Source organism: Neodiprion virginianus, chromosome 5 (assembly GCF_021901495.1).
Source record: "Neodiprion virginianus isolate iyNeoVirg1 chromosome 5, iyNeoVirg1.1, whole genome shotgun sequence".
Lineage (NCBI taxonomy): Eukaryota > Metazoa > Arthropoda > Insecta > Hymenoptera > Diprionidae > Neodiprion > Neodiprion virginianus.
The window spans coordinates 27,444,243-27,456,249 of NC_060881.1; the positions used below are offsets into that span (position 1 = coordinate 27,444,243).

The 12,007-nt window shown below is 36.8% G+C and overlaps 1 protein-coding gene across 14 annotated transcripts; it reads right to left on the reverse strand.

Annotated features, from left to right (window-relative positions):
* Window positions 1-1,073: 1,073 nt before the first annotated feature.
* Window positions 1,074-11,968, reverse strand: LOC124304478 (AP-1 complex subunit gamma-1). 14 transcript variants are annotated; one of them, XM_046762774.1, is made up of 15 exons: window positions 11,840-11,968; window positions 7,276-7,337; window positions 6,312-6,495; window positions 6,085-6,231; window positions 5,454-5,769; window positions 5,169-5,186; window positions 4,100-4,510; window positions 3,790-4,020; window positions 3,439-3,660; window positions 3,199-3,326; window positions 2,670-2,922; window positions 2,318-2,579; window positions 2,073-2,233; window positions 1,909-2,001; window positions 1,074-1,621 (listed from the first exon to the last, which is right to left on the reverse strand). In XM_046762774.1, the coding sequence occupies exons 1-15, from the start codon at window positions 11,896-11,898 to the stop codon at window positions 1,520-1,522; spliced, it is 2,649 nt and encodes an 882-aa protein (XP_046618730.1). In that variant the 5' UTR covers window positions 11,899-11,968; the 3' UTR covers window positions 1,074-1,519. The 14 variants fall into 14 exon arrangements, with proteins under 14 accessions (XP_046618730.1, XP_046618727.1, XP_046618737.1 ...); XM_046762771.1 differs by having other exon boundaries at window positions 2,670-2,943; XM_046762781.1 differs by lacking the exon at window positions 11,840-11,968 and adding an exon at window positions 10,706-10,874 and having other exon boundaries at window positions 2,670-2,943; window positions 6,312-6,504.
* Between the last annotated feature and the right edge of the window lie 39 nt (window positions 11,969-12,007).

Sequence of the window (12,007 nt, forward strand, 5' to 3'; positions counted from 1 at the left end):
AAATTATGACATGAGTAGCAAATGTTTTAATATTCAGTCCTCAGCCCTCCAATGATAATAATTAATCAAGGATTCTACGTCTAACAAGGATTCTAGCAACTCATTCCTATTAGTAGGGTGAATCGCATTAAATCATTTTATCCAACATAACTTGATAGATAGTTATAATTGTACATAAAACGATTGTAGCAATGTTATTTACGATAATTAACAAAATTATCATACACGTAGTACTACAAATATCCCTCCCCCCTGGCCCCCTGCCAAAAATTAAAAATAAACAAAAAAAAAAAAAAAAAAAAAAAAAACAATGTTCATGAGCCCCAATTATTTATTGTATATAATATAGTCACGTTTGGCATGACAATTTCTATCTAATATGTACAAAGTAATTGAGTTCATTTTCAATCAAAACGAAGAAGGGAAAACCGAGTCAAGTATCAAATCAACAGAGCGGGGCAATATATTGTGGATGGTTGTGAGAGTAGTAAAAGATATTATAAAAACAAGCACCCTTCACCCGCACTTTCCAATCGACTCGTCTTCGCAGATAATAATATTTTTTTCTCTTCTTCTCTAAATGTTTCACCATTTTGATTCCCTTACTTGATGTGGCAACTTAAAGCGAATCGTATCGACGATTCCTCTGCGAGTTTAATCGTCACCGAAGTTCATAGTTAAACTACTATAATTTGCAGTGATTGAACTCTGTGCACCTGTACGTGTTATCATTAATCATGGCGACAATACACTTAATTTCAATGGTCAAATCGTATATGAAAGTAATCGATGTCCAAATATAAAAATTCAATTTTTACGTTTTCTTTTTGCAATTTTGTTTTGTATCGTCAATAATAAATAGCTAATGCAAGTCATGAGGTAAATATTCAAAAATTTCATTGTAATGAATTTACTGCGTTATTTTGATTTTTGATGTTTCATCTTATAAATACATGCTTGCATAGCGTAACATAATCCATGTTTTGTATTGCTTTCAAAAAATTCATAAGGGAATAAATCCGGTATCACAGTAATAATACTAATGATAATAATAATAATAATTTTACACGTTATTATTAATATAGTGGTATCTTATATTGATTTTTATAGTACATACACAACGGTTCTTCTTGCGTACACGTGGCGAGTTAGAGCGACCAATCCTGTAAAAATTCTTGAAATTTTTTTTACAAATATTATTTTGAATCTTCTTTCTCCGCAGGCTTTGTTGTCAGATTCACTCGTATCACATTTCACAGATTTTTCTTATTATTATCATTTGTTTTTTGTTGCTTTTTTTCCTTTCATTGTTTTATAACCAACGATCAGGTATAATTTGAGAATATAAATTTCTTATATGTATATCTATATACCATGAGCCTTTTGTTACACTCGTCCAGTTCAATTTGATTGTTAGGTGATCGTGGAGGTGAGACGGTGTGGGGAGGGGTTCTTCAGTCTGATCAGACTTGTATGATTAGGCAGACATATGTACAATTGGTTTTTCTATAGTGTCTTGTCACTGCCATGCCAGCGGCGGAAAGTTGTTCACCTCCGTTTGTTCCAATACGGGCCCCGAATCTCCCGTATACGAAATACGCAATCGCATCCTAAGCGCTGCCTGTAGTTTGACATAGTTGAAGGAAAAAACGTTTATCAGATAGTCCTAGTATCGATTAGAATTACCACACGAGTCACTAAAAAGTACAGTTTCTTCTGTCACGCATTAAAATACACGGAAATGTATTTCAGATGTGATTTTCATTTACTCAACAGTTAAATAATTACTAGATTATCATGTTCGTGAATTATTCTGATTGGAACAGCAATGCGTCTTGGAAAAATAGATTACTTTTTATGAGACTCGTTTGAAGCAATAAATTTCTCTGAACGATACTGTAGACTTACTTTGTTGATGTTTGTTACTTTCATAACTTGAGTTACTTGACCCAATGGAGGTATGACGGTGCCTGAAGGTGACAGCATTTGTAATTGGAATGTCTAAAAAAGTTTTAGGGAATTGATTTACCATTTCTTTCAGAATCTAAATAAGGTTTACAATGAATTCATACCTTGGGAACTGCGGCTTGGAATAAGAATTCGGTCAGTTCCATAGAACCAACATTTTGAGCCAACATGTTGATCACCAACAAGTCTGGAGTCTCTGATGGTCGCTCTAATTTGAGTACGATTTTAAGGCCTAATTTATCAAAGGCAACCAGACTTGGTATTTCTGTAAAGAAAAAAATTACTTATTTTCCATCGATAATAAAAAGTCTTAATTTAAAAAAATATACTCATGCTGCAAGTTACGAACCATTTTGAACCGGGGACGAGTTGAGAAGGCCATCGACAAGGAAATTGGACGTATTGGTTGGGCTAAAGATTTGTGGAGTCGATTGGACCTGTGGAAAAGAAGGCGGAGCTGAAATAGGTGTGCTCAGATCTAACCCTCCAAGTAGATCGAGAAGGTCATTGTTATTAATGACTGGCGCCGCAGTAACTGGAGTATTGTTATCCACCACAGCTGGGATTTCAGTATCAAATTCCGAACTTCCAAGCAAATCCAGCAGAGCGCTCTGTAAAAGAAATGCAAAATGAATACATAATTACAATCTTCATCCTGAATAAGGTTCATTGATGTCTACAGTAGGAATAATTCAACTTACCGAGTCTGATGGAGCAGCAACAGGTAGCTGTTCCAAAATCATAGTTTTATCTTCCTCGATTTCAGACTCTCCGTTAACTAATCCGATGATTCCATTTGCCTGTGGTTTGGCAGTCTCCATAGGAGGCATTCTTTCCAGTAATGCGGTCCTCAAGTGTTCATATTTTCTAAATAACTGCGAGAATTCAACTCCGCGTTGCTGAAGCTCAATGTGTAAATTGCTCCCAAACGTATCAATAATTTGTCGAATTTTTCTGTAAAATGAAAGTGGCATACTGCATCGTGTTACTTTGGTAGTAAAATAAAAAACATAACTGGGACATACATAACGATAAAATTAGATTTTTAAGAGAAAAAAAATAAAAATAAGAAAAGAAAAGAAACAACCATAGTTCGCCACACCAGCTGTAATAACTCGCGAGATTACTCTGTTCTAATGTGTTAAAAATCGTGTGTCTGAGATTAAATTTACTCTTGCCTTGAGCACTTTCAAAGTGGCTGAATACAAAAGAATAAGCAACTATACTTACTCGTTGCCTTGTTGGAAACGAGTGCTGAGTTTCGTGAGTGACAGTAAAGTGTACTGTTTCGTGACTACGGTATTTTGTGGGCTCCACAGTAACCTTTGATAGACATCAATGACTTCATCTTCAGTAAGCTGGCAAACACGTAGACAGGTATAAAGGTTAGCCATGAATTCCACGCCTTCTGGGTCAAATCAATAAGTATGACCATTAACCTGATCTTAATTCCCTCTAAATTTAACTCACATTTACAGGTGCCTCGACGTCTTCACTTGGCGGACCATAAAGTAACAAATCACCGTACTCCCCGATGCACCAAGTCGCCACTTGAGCCAATGGCTGCTTATCGGCAGTATCCCTTTCCAAAGCGCGCCAAAGTGCACAAACCGCATATCCTTGCTGTGCCTGTGCCTCCGATATCAACTGAATTGTACAAGCGACGACGTCATCTCTCACGTAATTGCCGGCCTGAGAACAAACGAGTTCTATAATAGAGCATCGATAATTTATTAAAAAACAGTTCTGACGAGTTAAAAATCTTTCAAATCTCATAGTAACTTCACGTCCACTCATTTCTTTGGAACACTATTCACTCACTGCGACTAAAACTTTGAAGAGCGTTTCAAGGTGCCAACGTTTGTTAGGAGCAAATCTTTCCGCCGACATGACGATGTTGCTACTACATTGAGCTTTGAATTCAGGATCGGCTCGTTCTAGAAAGAGCAATAATTCTTTCATCATAGTTCTTATGTTGTTTGAGTTCACTAGAGCGAAGCTAAGCTCCATTGCACGCCGCCTTATCGAAACATCAGGATCCTTTAGGCACTCCTGCAAATTTATTTTATGTTGTGAAATAAAAGCATGTGTCGTATGGATATTTAGGATAAAGGAACGAAAATCGACATACCAAAATTGTGGAACGGTGTCTCTGCACAGCACTCGTATCAACATACACAGTCTTCAAAAGGGTGTTTAACGCGACGTAACGAATATTTTTATCGTTATTCAATAAAAATCTACCGAGAATATTGACGGCCAGAACTCTCAAGCCGCTCTCTGACTTTATATCCATAATAGACAGAACCGTTTCATACAATATCGTATTTCCAACGTTCTTACTGGTTTCCGTGTTTGTTGCCACTTGTGCCAGGATATCATTCATAGCTTCCGATGCATCGACATCGTTTCTTCCCAAAATTCGTAAAAGTCGCAGAATTTTCACTTGAAGGAAAGGATCTGATACTCCAGATACGTCGTGCTCTGGAGAATATCCAGCAAGTATTAAATTCTTTAAAATCCGTACGAGGTTGGGAACAATCTGAAATAAACAGATTTTTTTTCCTCACAATTTGTATACATAAATGTGTATTAAAACAGTAATATATAATGTAAAACACTATTTTTTAACATTATTTGCGACACATATTGACATATATTTTACATACCTAAAAAGTAAACAGCAATAGAAATGAAAGGTAATTGAAGCAGATGATCTTTGCTTTAACAGATCATATTTAAATTTATAACAAAATTTTGCTATAATTGATTAAATGAGACGATCAATCAACCGTTCAATCAAGTTCATTCGCTGTTCAATATTAACTAGTAATGTTTTACTATTTGATTACTTATAGCAGCGTTTTGCAATGCATATAAAAACATATAACCGGAAGTTTTCGCAGTGTACAACCGCCGAATACCAGGAAGTTATAAAGAGTCTGCTTTGATTAGATCACTTTGAATTCTCGGTTGCGGATCAAAATGGAAAGCAACTGGCTCACGACAGTTAACTGTTGATCGTTAGTATACACTATTTGTATTTAAAGTATGAAAATAATTCTTACAGTAAAGTAAGAACTTCGGTTCAGGATCATAGCAAGATAACATAAAATTCAAACTATGTACGAGGATAAACCAAGAGAGAAACTGTGCCATGCCTAACATGCACTAACACAGTATATTTCAAAATAATTTACCTCTCGATGGCCGCATTCCTAAATAGGACAAAACTTAATTTAAGGATCATTGAAGTAGTGAAACTAGTGAGTTATTCATTACTATACTCACAGCTGACGATAATGATAGGTAACACAACATTCAATGCATGCTTGATTGGTTCAGATAACATTAGAAATCAGGAATTACAGAAAAATGACGTCGGACAGAAATCGTGTATTGTCAATGCAAAAATACTTTGTAGGGTAGTCTTTTTCACGCCGAGAATTCTACTATTCGATCAGCAAAAATCACATTTTCCTCACCTTTTTGAAATGATTCAAAGTGTCAATGCTGTTTTCACACATTTCCGTAATCAGAGTAACTCCGGTGATTAAAACGCCGTGATTCTTTTCCGTAAGTAGACTGCGAGTGGCTGGCAAAAACATTTCCATCAACTCGGGGACACGTCTGATTATTCTGAACGCGCACAGGGCTGCTTTTTTTCTAATATATGCATTGGGCGATTTCATAAGCCTCTCGACTTCAGCTGCCAGATCTCTTGCCATCTCTGGTGATGCGATTGCACCTAGAGTGCACAGGGCAAGCCCAATTACGAACTGTGTAGAACTGTTCAAATCGCTGTAAGAACGTCGAGATATTATTTTCATCGTTCGCATCTCGTAATGCTAAGAGAGTGAAAAATGTTGTATTGCTCAGGTGCGACAGGTGTTTGTTAGATTCTGGTTTTCATTTCAAGTTTGCTATTAAAGCAACAAGTTCTATGATGTTTATAGAATGAAATGCAGCTTCCTCAATAATGAAAGAAAGAAAAAGACGAATGTTATAAATAAAAACTCATTCAAGAGTTGAGAGAATGATATTTCATCCTCTCAACGCACAATCAAAATCTGGTAAAATATATTTTCTGCCCTAATGATCACTTCTTATACTTGCTTTTTCAGACAGTTGGTAATCAAAAGGTGAACATCTTGTCGCTCGTCGAGCAGCAGCATAGCCCCAAGATAGCCGATTCTTTTGTCTGTAAACCTCGGCGACGCTATCAGCTTCAAACATTCGAGCTGTCCAAAATGCGCCGGATATCTGTGAATTTGATTGAAGCAAATTTTCAGCTTCAGAAGTTATTCCGATCTTCTTATAACGAAGAATAAATTTTTACAGACCCCAACATGTGAATGTAAAGCAGTTTGGCAATGTTGCGACACCTCCAGACGCTGTCCTCCTCCCTGAACGTCGATCGAATGTATGCGCATTCTTTGTTGACAACTGTACGTTCTTCAGCGGCAGTTCTTGCCGCTCGTATTTGTCTGATCAAATCGCGGAGGCGTGTAGGAGCTGGCATTCTCACTGTCGAAACTTTTAAATTAACATTATGTTATCAGTGCACTGTGTTAGCTGGGCGGCGGTGCGTTAGTGTAAAAAGCTAAGCACTGCACTGGACGAACTAATCGCTGCATTACAGGGACGTGATTGGACACATAAAATCTGTGCGATATATTCAATTTTAAAATAGTGGCGACTATAGGACTGTGCGAATAAGAGTCATAAACTTCTGAAACGATCGTTGACTTTATTCAGAGCTTTGCCAAGTTCCAGAGATACAAAAGCCTGAATGAATCAGGCGTGTGGCAGTAATTGAAGATTCAAAGGATGAATCATTTTTCGAAAAGAAAGTACCTGCATATTTCATTGAAAATATCTGGTACAAGCCTTGACAAAGCTCTGCATTCGATTTACTAAAAGAAATCCTCTGGCACTTTAAAATTTGTAAAAGAGCTACAAACCGAAGCAAATATTGAACGGAGTAAAAAAGCTTGAAAGAAGTTCTCTGTAAGCTCAGAATAAGCAGGATATAAAAAATCAAATACCACACTCTGAATTCCAATTTCACAATCACTATAAATATAAGCTCATAGTACAGAAGCTGATGACATTGAGGAAGAGAAAATAGATCATACATTACGCAGATGTAAAAGAAATTGATGGGAATTATAAATCTAGTTAGCGAGTGTGACGCCGAAGCTCATCTTTAGGTTCTTTTGCTTTTTTCTCTATTCTAATTGCAACCTGGGGACGTGTGTAAAAAGCTAGGGAAGGATGATCAATCGCACAATCCGGGATACCCACCTCGCTCAACAGCCTCGTTGATAGCCTGCTTTATGGAGGCCATATTGAAGGCTGGGTTAAACCTGAAAAAGTCACACCATGCTGGTTTAGAAAGCACACTATAAATGTCTTTTAGTTCAACTTAGTAATATCTATCTACATGCATTGACACCTTTAGTACCCAATCGTTTTTTGATCGCATTAGAACTTGACACAGTTTTTTTTTTTAATTCGAGGAATTGGAAAAGGAAGATAACAATCCGATGCAAAATGAAAACCTCCAAGTAGTGATAAGAAATAATCGATTGTTAGATAAATTAACCAAGTTTAAAATCAATGTCAACGAGTTGAGATTTTATCTATAACACAGTATTTCATCTGTTATAATAATATGATAACGTATTCAGGTTGTCCTATTTAATCCCCACTGCTCTCTATTTTTAGATTCTCTTATAGAAGAATGGTTCAATAGTTCTTGAAATTCAAAAAATATGTCGACTGTAACAAATTTTTGCAATTATAAACAAGATCAATAAAATAAAGTCACAGCTTCTTCCGAAAAATTTATTTCAGTAATTATCTGTAGAACTCTTTTTTTGCAATCGAGTGGAGAAAACTGTCCGAATTGAATACAATAGGATTAAGAACAAAAAAACACGAGAAGAAAATTAAAAGAATCATTTTCAAATCAACCAACAAATTTGAAAAGAAATCTACTCTTTCCAAAACTTTTTAAATAAATAAAATCAATTAAAGATAGAAAAATGTTGACTATTGTAAAAATAAATTGGCATATAATTTGCTCTACTTATTTTATACCATTGAAAAAACTTTTAGAAAGTAAATATACGTTATTTCAATAAGAAAATAGTAGTAGTCTTATTACAGACTATGTTAAAAATTTTTCAACAGAGATTAAAGGAAGGACTGTACGCAAGGGCTGAATACAATAAAATTCGAATCAAACAAACATTTGTACGGAACGAAATACTGAAATGAACAAAAAAATAAATAAAATTACCCATGTTCTGAGGCATTCATGATTTCTCAACACCGTTTAGAAATTGTGTTTTTTTTTTTTGTTTTCGGCTGGCAGCTATAGCAACAAACTGGATTACTGCAGCAGGCTGTTAACCACTCGACACACACACTCTTTACTCCTTTGTATCGCCGCTATGCTCCTGTTAGACATATCGTATTTGTTTTTTTTATGGTTACATCGGCGTTATTCCTTTTGATATCAAACTCAGGGACAGGGCATGGGGGTTACAATCTTAATTGTACGTTAAACGCAAGCTTTGTATGTACCTATTCACATGTCTCTATAACAATAAACAGAGTCGACATACATTTAGGAAGCATGTGTGAGTTTATATGCGTACGTGTCTGTATTACATAACAGAAACATTCGCATCTTCCAAGATTAATTTCCCGACAAATATATCACACCATTTACTCTGCTATTTCTGTCAACATAATATTATTTGTTTACATTAAATACTTGTCAGTTTTAGATTTTTCATTCTACGCAAGAAATTGGCAATGTTTTGAAAGGCTTGAAAATTATGTTTAATGTAAGATGCTGATGAGTTACTCGAGTTTACTATGTTTTATGATTTGCAGGTATAAAATGTCGGAAAATAAGAGTGGCTAAAAACAAACTCAAACTGTGTGAAACTAATCTTGTATTGTAGGAAAAAAAAATGAAAAAATAAAAAAGAAAAGATACCGCCGAGAAGAGTGAAAGATAATAGAAGAAAAGAATTGACTAACTTTGACGCTAATCGATGTTGAATAATGCGAGTGTGGCATGTAAAGAGTAGTGGGCGTTAGATGCGAAGGTTAGCTTTTGGTAAGCTGTCAAATGTGTGCGTAGAATTGGTAAATCACATCGAATAAACTACGGTGGAAAAAGAATCGGGCGAAACCGAAGGTTGCAGGTGTACAAGATCGTTGAAAAGCGAGGTTGAGCATGTAAAATACATACATACGGCAGTTATAAGCAGGCAGGTGAGAAGAGTTTTTGTCCAGATGCACACGGTGGTGTCAAACGACGGAAACGTGTCAATCGCCACCGTGTCACCTAACTTCACCTGACGAATGAGATTTTGAGGTGAGAAAAAAGACAGGAACAAACCGATGCACGGATCCGAATGAAAGACACACCACTCAAAGAGAAACACGGGAGGACGGAAAGGCACTGATCGGCAACTCCTCTCGACTCTCGAGCCGTGTATAACTTGGAATTGGAACTGCGAGTAGGTACAAACGCGAGTTTAGTGAACCACTCGTCGAACAATGCCGCACCTGCCCTGCCGAAACTCTGTTCCACTTTCCAGCTCACTAGTCAACTTTGATCACTGGATAATGTATTCGATCGAGGTTTTCTAACGTTGATACCTACCGCCTACCACAGAGTTCGAGACCAGAATCGTATTGTTGTGGGCGAAGGGTGGTGTGTTGTTTTAAATCATTAGAGGAGGAAAGAAAGGGACGATAAAGGAAAGAGAAAATTTGACGAAAAGAAAAAAATGGCAAACAATAGTGGAACAGGGGTATTTATCACGAATCGATTATCGGGGCATCAAGGCGATCATTATTAATCGCGCATATGTTAAATTACGCCGCCGACCCACCCCGAACGTACGACAAAACACTCGCTTGTCTGCAATTCACCAATCTACACTAAACCAACGAACTAATCTCCGCCGTCAGCCATACGTGCAGTGTTGCCAGATTAGCAGAATCCTACTAAATTTATGAGGAATTGGAAGCTTCCGGAGAAAAAATATCTAGGAGTTTTTTCAGGACGAATTTCAAGAATTTTCAGATTTATGCTTCGCTCGTCGACTGTTACAATTTTTACTGACTTTATTTGTTATTTTTCTATGCGACAAGTACGGTGAGCGAAAGGCGACCACTTGCGGGGGGGATGAGATTCTATCGGTAAAGCAAATTCCAGAATTGCTGGTAGGGTCTAAGCTGAATTTCAAATATTATAGGAACAGCTTATTCTGAAAGGTGAATATTATTTCTACGTGTCAATCATATGCATGATATCGTGCAAACTTGATTCAAGGTCATTCTGTCATTTAAAAATTTTAGGAGGAAATTTGGGAAGATTTTCTTTGTGGGTTAGGAGATTCTAGGAGAATTTCAAAGTTACCCTAGGAGATTTCTGCAACAGTCATCTGGCAACACTGCATACACGAAAACTAAGATGGCGGGACGGCCTCAATTAACGTTGGTGGTCGGCGGTACATCGCTTATTTAACAAAATTGGGCACATGCTTTACAGGTTATACGTTCGCACCGTTATTAAAGCGACACGCTTCACTTGATACTGCATTTTTTTAATAAATCTTCCCTATCATTCGACCCTTGATACATCGCTGGAGGGTAATAAAGGTGTCATTGCACAACGTAGTTGACTTGCTCTGGTATTTCATACCTATATGCGGTTGTCGTTTGAGGGCTATGAAAAAACTGAAACGATCACTTAATGAATTCCTGTAGTTTTGTTAATAAATTTTGCTCCCGGGGTAATTGCATGTACTAATTGTGTACAATGGTATCTCTAACGAAACGATCGTAGAAACTATTAAAAACCGATCACGCTACGAACCGATCATCAATATGTTCGTATAAGTAAAAACTAGACTGTAAGTTGGTACATTGCAACGCAATGCATGTTTTGCATATTTCATTTCATCAATCAGCTTCATCAATACGCGATATTTTTCGTTATCTTGTACCGTATCACCAACGATTGGATGTATCGAGCATCTGTGATTCATGCAGACGCGTCACACCTTTGCATTCATACTTCTCTCCCATTTATCTCGACGCGTGTATTTTATCATTGCTTCTTTTTTTCTCCTCCCTGAATTTTTTTCCCTTCTCCCCATATCGGCTTACCTGATTGCGGGTTCGCGTCACGTTACAATACTATAACTCGTTTGAAATTTTCCCTACCCGAGTTATAACGAGATACATATTACACAAGCACATCTCCGTGTGTGTGCATACAATGTAATTTATACGAACGACACATATCGTACATACATATATATACATGTACATAAAAAATGCGTATTTGCCGATCGTAATTATACTCGCAAATAACAGCTTCACACCACAGGCTTATCAACACTGTGAATTTGCGACCGGCAGCAACTTAAATCTGCAACGTGGACGCTTATCACCGCGCCGACAATATTTTACACAAGAATATATTAATTCGATCACTGCATTATGCATGATGCACCGTACGCTTAGCACTAAATACTATCTGCAGCTGATGTAATCTTATATTGTATACCCACTTCGTTTTTTCTTTACCAACAATTGTGAAAAAAGAATGAAAAAAAGAACCAAAAAAGAAACGCGCCTTAAACCTTCGAAAATAAATTATGGACCATCACCTATCGAATCAACTATAAGAACGGACAGTTTTGAATTTACATTATTCTACTTTATTTACGGATATTTTAGGAATAGAAAATCGGTAACGGAGTGAATAGCGAAATAAGGAGCTTTTAGAGGTCGCATACAATGTTAAGCTGTTATATGTAGTTAAGATTACCTTCTGTTCAGCTCGGGCGGGAGAACACTCCAATCTTCGGTCTCATAATAGGGCCACATGATGCGTAATCTCACCAAACAGTAGGATTTTGCAATTTAAACGAAGCACCGTTAATTCATTGGCGGTATATCATGTGCTATGGTGGCTAGCAGCTAGTATGGCGAACGA

What these genes read in the sequence shown, in the direction of transcription:
- LOC124304478 (XM_046762771.1), bottom strand. Translation starts at nt 11,898, where the DNA reads ATGTGGCCCTATTATGAGACCGAAGATTGGAGTGTTCTCCCGCCCGAG. An exon ending in CAACGAGGCTGTTGAGCGAG is followed by an intron (nt 6,496 to 7,275) that starts GTGGGTATCCCG and finishes AAGTTTCGACAG; the next exon opens with TGAGAATGCCAGCTCCTACA. An exon ending in CTCGTCCCCGGTTCAAAATG is followed by an intron (nt 2,234 to 2,317) that starts GTTCGTAACTTG and finishes TTTTCTTTACAG; the next exon opens with AAATACCAAGTCTGGTTGCC.